Here is a 15683-nt window from a genome sequence, read left to right as displayed (position 1 = left end):
GGCTTGGAGGCGAGAAAAATGACTTCCCCTTTCTTCTCTCTCCCTAAGCATGAACAGCTTAGGCCTCTTGCATTGCGGAGCACCAAAAGCCCAGAAGGGAGTCACGCAGCCCCTACTCCGCCAACCCACCATGGCAGTTTCTCTGCACCCCTTTTCTAGTAACGTAGGGGAAATTTGCAAATAGTGACTGCAGAAATTGTTGGCTGTAGGATAAAGTGTGGGACTTGTTGCTTGCACCTTCCTGGGAAAGACAGGAGTGTTCTGCACACAGTAAGCACTCAATAAATACAACTGAATGAAGAATGGGATTGGCTAAAAGTTGGGCCAACTTTGAGCTCTCCCAGAGATTTCCCCTGCTCCCTGTCCCTTCTGCAACACTCTTGCACTTGGATTTGTTCCCTTCGTTCACCCGGCCCTCAGCCCCACAGCACTTACGTACATATCTGTAATTGATTTATTTATATTAATGTCTGTCTCCGACTCTAGACTGTAAGTTCCTCGTGGGTAGGGAATGTGTCTACCAACTCTGTTATACTGTACTCTCCCAAGTGCTTAGTAGAGTGCTCTGCACACAGTAAATGCTCCATAAATATGATTGGTTGATCCATTGACTAGGAAAATGAAAGAAATCTTTTTATTTTCAGGACGTTGCTTTGGACCTCTTTTTTTTTTCCCCAAACCAAATCAGTTAAAGTTTAATGAGTACCTGTATGATGCACACTGTCAGCAACACAGGTTAAGTGGGTATTTTCTGGTTCAAACTCGAGTTCTCTGCTGACTTACAGTATTTAGTATTTCACAACTACATGGTTTCTGAAAAATGCTCCTCTGTGATCTCACGTAATCAGAGAGGGTAGCAATCATAGGGAAATGATCCGACTCCCTCCCCGTTCCTCACAGTGCTACGTTGGACCATTTGGAGCCAAAGGCAGTCTCTCTCTGGAACAATCCATCTGCACAGCCCAGTTTGGAAGTAACAGAAAAAACTGGAGGGAGAAACTGATTGTGATAATGGCAGCCAGCTGCTCCTATAACCTAGGTGGAGTGCTCTGCAGCATAACTTCCCTAATCTTCTCCCTCACGCATTCTGTACTGGTGCTTTTCACGCTGAACTTACCAGCTGTAATAATGTAACTATTTTTAGAAAACACAGAGTGGATTAAAACTCCAAGTAAAAAACTATCTATTAGCATCACCTAAATATCTTCTTATAACCCCGATCACTATGCACCCTGATACAGTTCAGTGTGATTTTCTTGGATGCCAGAGACAAAAATAGTAAAAAAATGATATTGGTTGCTCTATGAAAGGAAAAAAAAATTAGCATAAAGCAAAGAACTGGGTGGGGAAATTTTCAAGCCACCTGCCCTGTGGATAGTAGGAAGTAGCATCAGAAATAAAGAGTGAATCGAAACCCTGTGGGACATTTTACCATTTCCCAAAACCATTCTCTGATATTTATTTTTCTATTGGGTTTTTTTTTGAGAGGAAGGAAAGACTGTATGATTTTCTAGACTCATTTTTCAGAATTCCTCTTTTCACATATGAATCTACTTTTCACATTTCTGAGCCATCTAACATTTCTTAAAGGCAAGATTTTCCTCAGAAAAAGTCTCCCGCATCTGGCCAGTTTTGAGTAACAGACTTAACGTGCCACGCAAGGACATGGCAAGAGGGAGGGAAAGGGAGTCCAGATTATTGGAAGTCCATTATAAACTGGGCTCTGTGAGTTTGCATTGGACCAGGACACTGTCTCCTTTCCCATGTTCCAGTCCAGTGCTGTAGCCCATTAAAACCAGGCTATGCAGGAAACTAGCAGCAGTGATAAACCCAAACTACAATTTCTCGCAGCAGAACTACATTCCCAGCAGCAACAGCAGAGACCGCTAAACCTGAGGAGAGATTCTTGACGTGGGTTCAAATCCCGGCTCCGTCACTTATCTGCTGTGTGACCTTGGGCAAGGCACTTAACTTCTCTGTTCCTCAGTTTCCTCATCCGTAAAATGGGGATTAAGACTGTGAGCCTCACGTGGGACAACATGATTATAAGCAGCGTGGCTCAGTGGAAAGAGCCCAGGCTTGGGAGTCAGAGGTCATGGGTTCAAATCCCAACTCCGCCACTTGTCAGCTGTGTGACTGTGGACAAGTCACTTAACTTCTCTGGGCCTCAGTTCCCTCACCTGTAAAATGGGGATTAAGACTGTGAGCCTCACGTGGGACAACCTGATTACCCTGTATCTATCCCAGCGCTTAGAACAGTGCTCTGCATGTAGTAAGCGCTTAGCAAATACCAACATTATTATTCTATCTACTCCAGGGCTTAGAACAGTGCTTGACACATAGTAAGCACTTAGCAAGTACCCTAATTATTATTATTATTTTTATTCCCAGCCTGGGGATAGAAGTGTGTCTGAAGCTCACTAATACTTTGGTTCCCCTCACCTTGTTTGCTTCTCTTTCTTCCAAATAATAATAAGAAGAAGAAGAATCGTGGTATTGGTTAAGCGCTTTCTCTGTGCTAGGCACTGTTCTAAATGCTGGGATGGATACAAGCAAATTGGGTTGGACTCAGTCCCTATCCCATATGGAGCTCATGGTTTTAATCCCCATTTTACAGATGAGGTAATTGAGGCACAGAGAAATTAAGTGACTTGCCCAGGATCACGTAGCAAACAGTGGTGGAGCCGAGTTTAGAACCCAAGTCCTTCTGACTCCCAGGCCCATTCTCCATCCGCAAGACCATGCTGCTTCTCCTTAATCTATGATCCTACCACCAAAATCATTTTTTTTCTTCAGTGAATCTGGCTGATTCACAGTCTACTCTATCATTCTTTTGTACATCATTGGCATTCTCTCCTCTCATAATTTAGAAGAACTGAAATGATCAACAGTGATACTTTCAAGGAGAGTTGAAATTTTATATGACATTGGAAGGATTCTAAATGAGTGTTCCTCAGCAGTTCTCTACTGCATCATATACTATTTAAAGAAATGTATATCCTACTTTTAAAGACCACCTACTCCCTTGTTTATAGAAGCGTTCAAAAGACTTGTTCATTTCAAGTCCCTGAATGAAGCTATAGCTCCCAGTCAGAGAAAATGATCAATTTGCAATAATAATTTTATGGAACAGAAAACAAACAGTGTGTGGTAACAGGACATCAGAAAGGAATTCCTTCTTACAATTCCAATCGATGCAACCGTACATTTTCCCTCACTTTTGTGGGGACTACAGAAGGGAGAGCCTTTGGATGAGCCTGTAAGGGTGTTGCTCTTCCTGAACACTTCCCGGGGTTCATAGCTCAAAGAAACGAGCCAGGGAGAGCCTGGGATAGGGTTGACAACCTATGTGACTGCAGATTCTTCCAGCTCACTTCCTTTCCCTCTTCTCTCTTCCCCTATTCTTCTGTACCACTGACTTCACTGATGCATGATAATGTAAAGGCCAAGTAAGACCCATTCATTTATACTAAGCTTTCTTAGTATCATAGCTTAGATTCCTCCTCTTGCAACCAAAACAAGCCCTAAAGCAGCTCTCAGCACCAAAGCAGTTCAATTTTTTTAATGGCATTTATTAAGAGCTTATTATGTGCCAGGCACTGTACTAAGCAGTAAGATCAGGTTGGACCCGGTCCATGTCCCACGTGGGGCTCACAGTTTTAATCCCCATTTTGCAGATGAAGTTACCTGAGGCACAGAGAAGTTAAGCAACTTGCCCAAAGTCACACAGCAGACAAGTGGCAGAGCTGGGATTATTATTTTAGCTCCCAGGCTCATGGTTTACCCACTAGGCCATGCTGCTTCTTAGCTTCTCGGACTGTGCCCGCTGAGTACTCTCCCAAGTGCTCTGCACATAGTAAACGCTCAAAAAATACCACTTTGGTGGTATTTTGATGGTGATTGATGGACTGCGCCTACACTAGCAAAGAGAGGGAAGTAATAATAATAATAATAATGTTGGTATTTGTTAAGCGCTTACTATGTGCCAAGAACTGTTCTAAGCGTTGGGGTAGACACAGGGGAATCAGGATGTCCCACGTGGGGCTCACAGTCTTAATCCCCATTTTACAGATGAGGTAACTGAGGCACAGAGAAGTTAAGTGACTTGCCCACAGTCACACAGCTGACAAGTGGCAGAGCTGGGATTCGAACCCATGACCTCTGACTCCAAAGCCCGTGCTCTTTCCACTGAGCCACGGACATGTATGTCATTTCACCTCAATTATCCAGATATTTCAGTCAGGTGGGATTTGAAGGACTGGGATGTCTAAATAATTTGGGCTAAATTGAATATATGTGAATATCTGGACTCTGAATATTTTGAATATATGGGAATATCTGGACTCTGATGAGCCAGTTTGAAGATCTCACGGCTTGGGGCATTCCACTGGTCCAAATTCAGGCCATTTGGTTTCCATTCTCATTCGGTCCAAATCCATGCCAGAGTGGTGGTAGTGGTGGTGGAAGGGCTGTTCTCTGTTTTTGCCTCAGACGGGATAATTTCAGAGCTAAAGGGAAAAATCAGACTCATCGACTCACAGTCCCTTTAACCTCCCTTTTGAAGTGCAGCCTTACAGAACACCAGGGCTTGGGTATCTCTCCCTTTGATTGCAGCCACGTTTTTATGTCGGCGCTCACTAAAATTAAATGTTTGCAACTCTGCTTTCAAGTTTTGAGCTGACGTATCTACCGGACTACCACCGTTAAAATCTAGTTTCGAATGTGGTAAATTCACACCTCATTTTATTGCCACAATTTTCACCCCTTGATAGATCTCTGGAGGTCCCATTGGATGCCCGTCCCGTAGGAACGTTCTTCAGTTTCTACAAGCAGGCAAAACAGTGCCGTCTCTCTCTTAACTCCTCCACAAGGCTGCCTCCTGCCTAGTGATGTTTTTCAATATCACCTCCGCTTCCAAATCTGACTTCATTGTTGATTCCCGTCACTGAAGTGACACAGGCTCCACGTGGGCACTAGTTAAGAACAAGACTTCTTTCTCTTTGAGAAACAGTTCACCATTTAGTGGAGATCTAAACTGGCATGGTAAGAGGCACCTACCTTCATTCTATGTGCATTCTACCATCATACTCTCCCTCCTCCGTCTTTCCCATCACTATTAACATCACCATGCTCTCTGTCTCACAAGCCCACAATCTCGATGTTATCCTTAACTCACCTTTCTCCTTCCACCTGCATATATGGTCAGTCACCAGATTCTCTCAGCTCTCTCGTCACATCTCCGGAATCCACTTCTTCCTATCCCTCCGAATTGCTACCCGGGTAGTCCAAGTACTTATCGTATCCCATCTCGACTACCGAATCGATCTCCTTGCTGACCTCCTGCCTTTCCCCTCTTCAGTGCACAGTTCACTCTGCTGCCCAGATCATTTTTCAAAAAAAAGCATTCTACACACGTCTCTTCAGAAATCTTCAATATTGCCCCTCCATCTCTTCATCAAGAAGAAAGATCCCATCATTGACTTGGGCATTCAATAGGCTCTCTCCCCACTACCTATTCTTGGTCCTCTCCCACTACAGCTCAGCCCGTCATTTCACTCCTCCAATACCAACGATTTGCTCATACCCGAACACCCTCCCACTTCACAGCTGACAGACCACCATTCTCTGCATCTTCAAAGCCCTATTAAAATCACACCTCCTCCAGGAAGCCTTCCCCAACTGTTCTCTTCTTCTCACCAATATTTTCCTCCCTTCTGCAACTCCTAAGCACTTGAATCTCTACCCATCGAGCACATAAGTACTCACCCCACCTTACGTTACTTTTGTACCCATCTCGTAGTAGATTATTTAATGTAATCTACTGTGACTTAATGTCTATCTCCTCAATCAGACTGCAATCTCCTTAAGGAGAGGGATCATTGCTGCCTGCTCTACTGTATTCATCCAAGCGTTTAGTACGGTGCTCTGCACACAGTAAGAGATCAATAAAAATGATTGATAGGCTGGGTGAGGATCCAGTTGAAGTATGTCAGCACCCACACAATGCCTTCCTGATCTCTCTCTAACTGGGTAGTTAGACAGGGCAGTGGTGGGTATAACACCCACCATCCAATAATAATTGCTCTGGGCAGTTATAAAGGAGACCCTAGCCCCACTGAAGAGTCCTCCAAGCACTCAGTATATCCTTGACTTTCTCTCCATGTGCTAAAGGGTAAAGGTTAGCAGTCCCTCTTGAATAAGCCCCTGACTATACCTAATCTGATGTTTACACTTTAATAATCTCCAACACCTGTCTTGGGAGGGGCTGAATTACATAAACCTCAGATGTGCTTATTTACCTAGGACAAGGATCTCTTTGACAAAGGGACAGCTTTAACAGGTCCTGTCTCAGGAGTCATTATATTTCTTCCGGTATTTCCCCAGCCGTAGTTAACCCAGTCTTAGAGTAGCTTCACGGGCCGGGCCGGGCTGACTAGCCTTGGCCCTACTTGTTGAAAGTTGTTCTGGCCTCCAGGAATGAAGAGGGAGGGAAAAGGGGTTGTGTGGCGGAGGAGGGTAGAAATGGCATAAAATTGGCAAGGAAGCATCTGGGACTGAGGATAGCAAGATGCTTCCCATTGAAGAAACCTGAGATAACTGAGGAGACACTCCCAAGTAATATTGCAACTCACCATCACCATATTTTGTAGGTTAGAATACAAAATATGACCCTAGCAGGAATTCCTTTAAAATTAAAAATAATCAGTGAGGAATGCAGCTGATTAGCCTTGCTCGGAAAGTTTAATAATAATAATAATAATGTTGGTATTTGTTAAGCACTTACTATGTGCCGAGCACTGTTCTAAGCGCTGGGGTAGACATAGGGGAATCAGGTTGTCCCACGTGGGGCTCACAGTCTTAATCCCCATTTTACAGATGAGGGAACTGAGGCACGGAGAAGTTAAGTGACTTGCCCACAGTCACACAGCCGACAAGTGGCAGAGCTGGGATTCGAACTCATGAGCCCTGACTCCAAAGCCCGTGCTCTTTCCACTGAGCCACGCTGCTTCTCCAGCTCTCCTCTCCAGCCTGTAAGAGCATAAGCAATACCCCGCATGGTGAGACCAGTGGTCCATTTGGCCGGAGAGTCTAATTCAGGCAGTGGCACTAAGAGATGCTTGGGGGCACAGTGTGATGGCTGTCTCTTTAACACCCATCTTCTCAGCTAGAGATTTATTTTCTTAGAACTCTAACTTCCTTCTCTAATTATCAGCCAAGGACTGAGGATGTCTTAGTGGGTAGAGCACAGGCCTGAGAGTCATAGGGTCATGGGTTCTAATTCCGCCTCCGCCACTTGTCTGCTGTGTGACCTCGGGCGAGCCACGTCATTTCACTGTGCCTCAGTTACGTGATCTGTGAAATGGAGATTGAGACTGTGAGACCCACATGGGGCAGGGACGGTGTCCAACCTGATTTGCTTGTATCCACCCTAGCGCTTAATACAGTGCCTGGAACATAAACACTTAAATACCATGATTACTACCCTCAATTTTTTTCTAAAACCCCACTATGAATGTATTATTTTCTTCCCAAGCCTCTGTATACCAACTCATGTTTACCATCTGCTGAAGGAAAAGTCTTTCTTTTCATTTATTTTGAACTTTCCATTTTCAAGCTTCAGTTGGAGTATCCTAATTGTAGGATTTAAAGAACAGTAGTTCCAGGTTTTGTGCTTGCCTTTTCATTCATGGAAGCATTTTTTTTCCTGCAGTGTAGTTCTTCATCAGTCAGTGGTATTTATTAAGTGCTTACTGTGTGCAGACCCCTGTTGTAAGCGTTTGGGAGGGTGCAGTATAACAGAATTGGGAGACACATTCTGTGCAACAATGCTCTAATGTTGGTGGCTCTAGAAACAAATACGATATTTATAATTATATTTGTGTTTATGAATGATGTGTATATATCTATAATTCTATTTATTTATAATGATGTTACTGATGCCCGTATATTTATTTTGATGTCTGTCTTCCCCCTTCTAGACTGTGAGCCCATTGTGGGTATGGATTGTCTCTATTTGTTCTGGATTGTACTTCCCAAGTGTTTAGTACAGTGTTCTGCACACAGTAAGCGCTCAATAAATAAGATTGAATGAATGAATATTTGCCTCCATACCCTCACAATTAGGCAGATTTTAATCACATTTCCCCTCAGACCTTTTCTTGTCTTCTCAATCTTTTTACCCTGTCCTTGCAGAAAAGCTGCTCCACTCCTCTGATATTTTGGTTACCCTTCTCGATACCATCTCAAGCTCATATATTGTTCCTAAAATGTGGTGACCACAGTTAGGGTTCAATATTCCAGATGTGAATGCTTCATGGTTTGCTCAGTGGTACATCTAGACTTTCTATTTAGTTTTCTGTACTTATGTTAAAGAGCAGTTTTCAAATTTTGGCTCAGTCATTTTCACTTTTAAATAGCTAACAGGCAAAGAGCTCTAAACCCAATTCTTGGGCTTTGTTTGTGAGGTCATCCACCTAATATCCCAGTTCCATGTTAAGCGTTTAGTACAGTGCTTTGCACACAGTAAGCGCTCAATAAATATGATTGAATAAATGAAAAATGTATTGAGAGCAGCACGATCTGGGGATAAACCATGGGCCTAGGAGTCAGAAGGACCTGGATCCTAATCCCGGCTCTGCCTTTTCTCTGCTGTGTTACCTTGTGTAAGTCACTTAACTTCTCTGTACCTCATTTACCTCAATCTGTAAATTAAAACTGCGAGCCTCATATGGGACATAGACTGTATCTAGCTTGTATCTACCTCAGCACTCAGTACAGTGCCTGGAACATAGTGTGGCTCAGTGGAAAGAGCCTGGGCTTCGGAGTCAGAGGTCGTGGGTTCGACTCCCGGCTCTGCCACTTGTCAGCTGTGTGACTGTGGGCAAGTCACTTAACTTCTCTGTGCCTCAGTTACCTCATCTGTAAAATGGGGATTAACTGTGAGTCTCAGGCGGGACAACCTGATTACCCCGTATCTCCGCCAGCAATTAGAACAGTGCTCTGCACATAGTAAGTGCTTAACAAATACCAACATTATTATTATTCTAATAAACAAACATAACAAACTGTAAAAAGTACAATTAAAAAATTCTACCTGTGTTGCAACCTCTCTAACTATTAAGCTACACTGCTGACTGGGGCTACGTAACTGACATGTGATAAACGACTGAACCGGAGTATCTAGAAGGGAATTCCTCCAAGGATTAAAAATGAAAATGAGCTCACAGTGAAATGATCCTCTATAAAAATCAACCTGAGTAATATTACCACGTCAAATGGCTGTTTCATGGCTTGGTTTGTCTCTTACAGGCAACTACAAAAGATAGTGCATGACATTAAGAAAAATGAAGGTGGAATAATGAATAAATTCAAAAAGTAAGTCTGAACATCTTATTGTCTTCCTGCACATTTTATTAATGGATAAGTGAAGTTATATCGGGTCTTGATTCCTGAGTGGGTCTGAAAAGCCAAGCAAAGTTAAAACTGCAGTAGTTCTGTATGGAGTTTCAATCAATCAGTAGTATTTATTGAGCGCTTACTGTGTGCAGAGCACTTTACTAAGCGCTTGGGAGAGTACAATATAACAGAATTGGTAGAAAGTTTCCCTGCCCACAGCGAGCTTACAGGGGGTGTTTCTCCTTCTCTTCTCCTGATATTATTGGAAGTAGAAGGAGAGGAAAGGAGCCAGAGCAGGAGTAGAAGCGGCATTCTGACAGCCTGTTTTTTCCTCTCCCTGCTGTGGTGGGTGGTTTCGGGATGATGACAATAGCTTCAGGAGATACAGGAAACAGAAGGTGAAACAATCCCCAGACTGGGAAATCAGGTTCTTTGACAGCTTCCCCAGGATGGTAGTTTCACCAGCAGTGGGGGAGGAGAGGGAAAAAAGGTGGAAGGCAGATTGACTATGCCCCTCAGCTTCTGTAGTCTCAGCCACTGTCAGTTGGGAGTGAACCTCCAGGACTGAGGTTTTCAGAAATGTCCTAGCACTCAAGTACTAGCAGAATGGATGGGAAAACTGCTTCCAAGACTACAAACATTAAACCCAGAAATTCTCTCTCCCTTCTCGTCCTACAGCCCATACCATCTCTCGGTCCCCTACCCTGAGTTGGTGGGAAGGTCAGGAGGGGGTCTAGCCTTCAGAAGAGGGAAGGGAAAATGAAGACAAAAGGGAAGAGAAAGGACATACCAGGATGTGGGGGCGGGCGGGGGGGAGGGGAGTGGGTGGGGGAGTAAGGGTGAGGGAGGAGATAAGAAATCAAAAAGGATAGAGAAGAGAGAAAACAGGAGGGGAAAAAAGAGCAAAAAGGAGAAATAAAAAATAAAATGGAAGCTCCCAAAAAGAAAAAAAAGCAGGGCAAGAAGATCCAGGAAAGGAAATAAACAGAAGAGCAGAGCAAGGATGATGGGACACAAGTAATGATGAAAGGAAGAGAAAGGAGGAAACATGGAGAGAAATGACGTGGAGATGATGAATCAGAAGAAAAAGAAACCAGAGAGAAGAGAAAGATTAGGGAGAGTAAATGAGAGAATGGGATAGTAAATGAGAGAGTGAATGGGCAGAGAAAGAAGAGAGCTGTTGGAAATGGTGGGGGTGGATGGGTGAGAGACCAGAGTAGGAGGAAAAAAAATTCTCTCAGTGGATGGGAGAGGCGTAGGTGGATTCAAGAGGTTATGTGATCAGCCAAGCATTAGCTATTCAGAAAATTCTAACTAAACCAATCTTATTTGGTATTATTGATACTTTAATAAATACCACTGAAATCAGTAGCTTCTTACCCTTTTACCAATACTATTTGATTTTTGAAATGAATCCGTATATTTTCATTTTAATATAATCAACTGTTTGGAACCCTAACCAGATGAACGCTTTTCTCCATCAGCCCCTGCTCCACCCACTCCCCACCCATCCCCATTCTGAGCACTCCACTGGCCCTCATGCTCAAAATGAAAAGTCACCACCCATGGCTGTAGGTGGGGGAAAGAATGAAGGAGGAGTTTGGCGTTTGCAGGTGGTAGTCTGTGGGCAAACAGGCTTTCTAAAACCTCAAGGCTGAGCTGACATAAATGTGACCAACTTCCCTCTTCCAGAAATACACAAATAATAATGTTAAGATGAAAAGCCTTTGCTCAGATTCTTGGAGCCATGTTTCTTCATATCTATTTCCTTACCCTTAGTTCTTTCTGACCTCCAGTCTCTCCCCACTCCAGTCTATACTTCACTCTGCTGCACAAAATCATTTTTCAACAAAAATCCTCAGTTCATCCCTCCCCACTCCTCAAGAACCTCCGACGGCTGCCCGTGCATCTCTGCTGATGAGGAAACTGATTCACAGAGAAGTTAAGTGACCTGCCTGAGGTCACACAGCAGACAAGCAGTGGAGCAAAGATTAGAACTCAAGTCCTTCGGACTCCTAGCCCCATGCTCCATCCACTAGGCCGTGTCACCTTCTTAATCCACTTCTAGCTTTCCACACTGGGAGAAGCAGCATAGCTTAGTGGAAAGTTCGCGGGCTTGGGAGTCGGAGGTCGTGGGTTCTAACCCCAGCTCTGCCACTTGTCAGTTGGGTGACTTTGGGGAAGTCACTTCACTTCTCTGTGCCTCAGTTACCTCACCTGTAAAATGGGGATTAAGACTGTAAGCCCCACGTGGGACAACCTGATCACCTTGTATCTATCCCAGTGCTTAGAACAGTGCCTGGCTCATAGTAAGAGCTTAACAAATACCACCATTACTATTATTATTATTAGTCGCTGACCACTGCTTCCTGGATGAACAGTGAGCATGGCATCATCAAGAAAATCCAATCCACTGACACAATGTAGTAATGCCCAGAGAGAGCATCGTATTTTTCTGACTTGGCCAGGAATAATAAAGGCCTGGGAATAATAGAACAGGTCACCATTCCTGAGGAAACTAGAAATAGAAAGGAAGCGAACCTGCCTGAAGTTTTCCTAAAATTCAAAAATCACCCTGGAGTTTGGGAAGACAAACATAGGCTCAAACTGATATGGCAAAGACCCTTTTTTTTTTAACCAAACTCCTCAAAGGCTCTCACGGCCACCTGAACCCTTCCTTTAGTATTCCTATTTTTTCATCAACTTTGATCCAGTTCACTACTCAGTAAATGTAAAACTGCATATATTCAGGATTAGAGTGGCACTGAAACTCAAATGATTCACTATCTTTCAAAATGGCTTCCTACGCTTGTGGTAGAGGAGACCATTTATAATTATAATCCAGGCTGGGGAATATCTGTCTTTTGATTTGGAATGCCATCTTTAGGAAATAGTCTCCGTCTCTATACTTATTTGACTTCTGGTGTATTTCTGCCCACCAAGAGAAAGCAGGAAGACTCTGCTTTCACTCCCTTCCCTTCCTCAACCCTTCAATTCCTGTCCTCCCCTTCCCAACATCCCCCCTTTTTTGCACCTAATGGCTTTGATACCTATTTCGTTGATGGACGCTGTCAGGTGTGATCTCCCTAAAATCTCCCTTGTGCCTCTCTTCAACTCTCCCATCCTTTCCCAGTGGTATCTCATAACTTTTCTGAAAATAATAATAATGGAGGCATTTATTAAGCGCTTACTATGTGCAAAGCACTGTTCTAAGCACTGGGGGGGGGGGGGAATACAAGGTGATCAGATTGTCCCATGTGGGTCTCACAGTTTTAATCTCCATTTTATAGATGAGGTAACTGAGGCACAGAGAAGTTAAGTGACTTGCCCAAAGTCACACAGCTGGCAAGCGGCGGAGCCGGGATTAGAACCCATGACCTCTGACTCCCAAGCCCGGGCTTTTTCCACTGAACCTCCTCTCTCCACTTGTGCCTCTGACCCCATCCCTTCGAACCTTACCAAAACACTTGCAACCTCCTTTCTTCCCTCCCTGACCGCCATCTTCAATCGCTCACTTTCCAAAGGTTCTTGACCACCCCTATATTTACTATTTTATAAAAACCCTTCCTTGACCCCCACGGTTCCCTCCAATTACCACGCCATCTCCCTCCTTCCATTTCTTCAAATTCCTGGAGCAAGTTGTAGACTTCTGTTGCCCCCACTTCCTCTCCTCCACTCTCTCCTTGACCCCATTCCGCTGCACTCTAAGATCGCTTTCATCTTGCCAAATCCAAAGGCCATCTCCTCCTTTCTAATTCACCTCGACAATTAAGTAGTCTTCAACTTTGTGGACCAATCCCTTCTCCTGGAAACCTTAGCTTTACTAGCACTATCCTCTCCTGCTCACCTCCTATGTCTCTGACTGCTCCTTCTCAGTGCCTTTTGCAATATCCTCCTCTGCCTCCCACCTTCTAATTGTGGGAGTCCTTCAAGACTCAGTTTTTGGTCCCTTTCTATTCTCCATCTACACCCACTCCCTTGGGGAATTCATTTGCTGCCATGGCTTCAACTACTATCTCTATGTGGATGATTCACAAATAGACTTCTCCAACCCTGACCATTCTCTCTTTCTCTGCAGTCTCATATTTACTTCTGCCTTCCCCTCTACTTGGGTGTCCCACTGACACCTTAAACCTAACATGTCCGAAGCAGGATGCCTCACCTTCCCAGCAAACTTTATCCTTCCCCAGACCTTCCCATCACCGTAGACAGCACCACCATCCTCTCTGTCTCACAAGCCCATCATCTTGGCATTACTTTCAACTCTTCACTCATTCAACCCACATAGTCAGTCTGTCACCAAATCCTGCCAAATCTACTTTCACAACATCGGTACAATCCTCCCGTACCTCTCTCCATTCAAACTGCCGATAGGCTGACGCAAGCACTTACCAAAGTATCTGTGCTTTCCATCTTATGTCCCCACTGGATTTTGAGAAGGAGCAGGAATCTCATCTAATCAAACTCTGTAAACCCCACGAGACCTGTATAATTCAGTGCCTTCCCACTGTGGACACACAGAAAATATTAACTGATGCAGCTCCTGATGGTTATGTCTGACCTGAGCAAGTCTCTCCTGCTTGGGGAAAGCATTGCTTTGGGGAAAACCTTTGGGGAAAAATGATCCTTTTCCAATATCAGTTCCAAGATAGGAATGTGAGTGTTTTTCTTCTATTGATGTTTAGGTTCCAAAATGAACAAGTGGCCTTAATTTGCAAAACTGGGAAAAATACCTGGGATCGGTATGAATTCAAGAATCACACATTGCATGTTTGCACTGCCTAGGCCTAAAGTGCTTTAATGGGCTTCGTTTGCTTCATCTTCAGTGTTTACCAATTCTGCTTTCCAGTGTGTCTGGGCTAACCTAGATGAGTGACTGGAGCAATGCTATGTAGAATGCTTGGCAATTTTGCCTACGTAACAAACTATATTCCTGTGCATGAACCTAGTTGTAAGACTTAAGTTCTACAATCTGCTGCAATAGACTAACTGTGGATTCAACAGTGTATAACATCGTCAGTGTATAACACTTGCATAATATTAAGTAGTGTGTGTTTTTAACCCTAAGGAAAAAGGATGTGTTATAAATGTAACAATAATAATAAGATAGTTGTTAAGCGCTTACTATGTGCCAAGCACTATTCTATGCGCTGAGATAGATAGAAATTGATCAGGTTGGCCACAGTCCGTGTCTCACGTGGGGTTCACAGTCTTAATCCCCATTTTACAGATGAGGTAACTGAGGCACAGAGAAGTTAAGTGACATGCCCAAGGCATGCAGCAGACATGTGGTAGAGCTGGGATTAGAACCCAGGTCCGTGCTGTATCCACCAGACCAACACTGATGTTAAATGTCGCCTTTAAATCTTCCTCTTTTAAACAATTAATGAGGCGATGTGATAAGGTTTTCCCATGAAGAAATGGAATTTTTAACTTTACACTTGTCCATAGGGTAACAAGTACAAATTTGCAATTTATTCAAGAAATGTCTATCTATTTTTTATGGCTTCATGGAATAGTAAGCTAATCCATGTCTTTTTGAAACCTTCTGTAGACTTTGTCCTTTCAAAAATCATAGATTTTTATGAGCGATCAGAATAGAAATTGTGATTTCTTTTCAGTTGAACTGATTTTAACCCATATTGCAAGAGAAAATTAACATTTTTATCTTGAGATAAATATAGGTATATAATGAATTCAATTTTCATCTCTCTACCACACATTTAAGGTCTCATTCAAATTACCCCCTCATCATTTTGGATAAATACAAATATGCAATTGCAAATTAATATTAAAACATGAATATTAAAATGTTAACATATTTATCTATCTAGATTTTAAATTACAAGAGTTTGAAGGCTCTTCCTTCTCAGAGAAATGGGAATTATTTTGTATTTATTGACTCTCGTAACTTTTGTTCTCGTTAAAGGATTTAAAGTATTTGTACGTGGTTGTGTAAAACGAACTGAAAATAGATCTATCATTTTAAAATGCACTCTTAGCACAGCCTATAATGAAGATGGATATTTAAATATATTTCTAAATAAGTCTGTTAATTAACCCAATGTGTTCGAAGGGCAGCTATTGCTAAGTGTGTATAACAATACCTGTCTCTCTCTAGTTGTAGATCTTTTATCTGCTTTAGTATGAGCCTCAGGTATCTTTGGCCCATCTTATTGATTGTTTAAAAATTATTACTTGCAGGCTAAAACATAAAGCACCACCTAGTGTGCCACAGAGGGATTATGCTTCAGGTAAGGGGGTCACAGAGAAATTTTGGATTAAAC

At 43.1% G+C, this 15683-nt stretch overlaps 1 protein-coding gene across 5 annotated transcripts in view; it reads left to right on the top strand.

Moving 5' to 3' along the window:
- Window positions 1-15683, top strand: part of BLNK (B cell linker) — a 100485-nt gene that overhangs the window by 37704 nt on the left and 47098 nt on the right. For 3 of the 5 annotated variants that reach the window (XM_029059719.2, XM_029059723.2, XM_029059721.2), the window contains 3 exons: window positions 9310-9375; window positions 14082-14138; window positions 15601-15650. In XM_029059719.2, the coding sequence (XP_028915552.1) occupies window positions 9310-9375; window positions 14082-14138; window positions 15601-15650 (173 nt within the window). The remainder of the gene's footprint in view (window positions 1-9309; window positions 9376-14081; window positions 14139-15600; window positions 15651-15683) is intronic. The other 2 variants (XM_029059720.2, XM_029059724.2) reach the window with 1 other exon arrangement.

Source organism: Ornithorhynchus anatinus, chromosome 3 (genome assembly GCF_004115215.2).
Source record: "Ornithorhynchus anatinus isolate Pmale09 chromosome 3, mOrnAna1.pri.v4, whole genome shotgun sequence".
Taxonomy (NCBI): Eukaryota; Metazoa; Chordata; class Mammalia; order Monotremata; family Ornithorhynchidae; genus Ornithorhynchus; species Ornithorhynchus anatinus.
The sequence above is the reverse complement of the archived record's forward strand: the minus strand, read 5'-3'. Positions and strand labels throughout refer to the sequence as shown.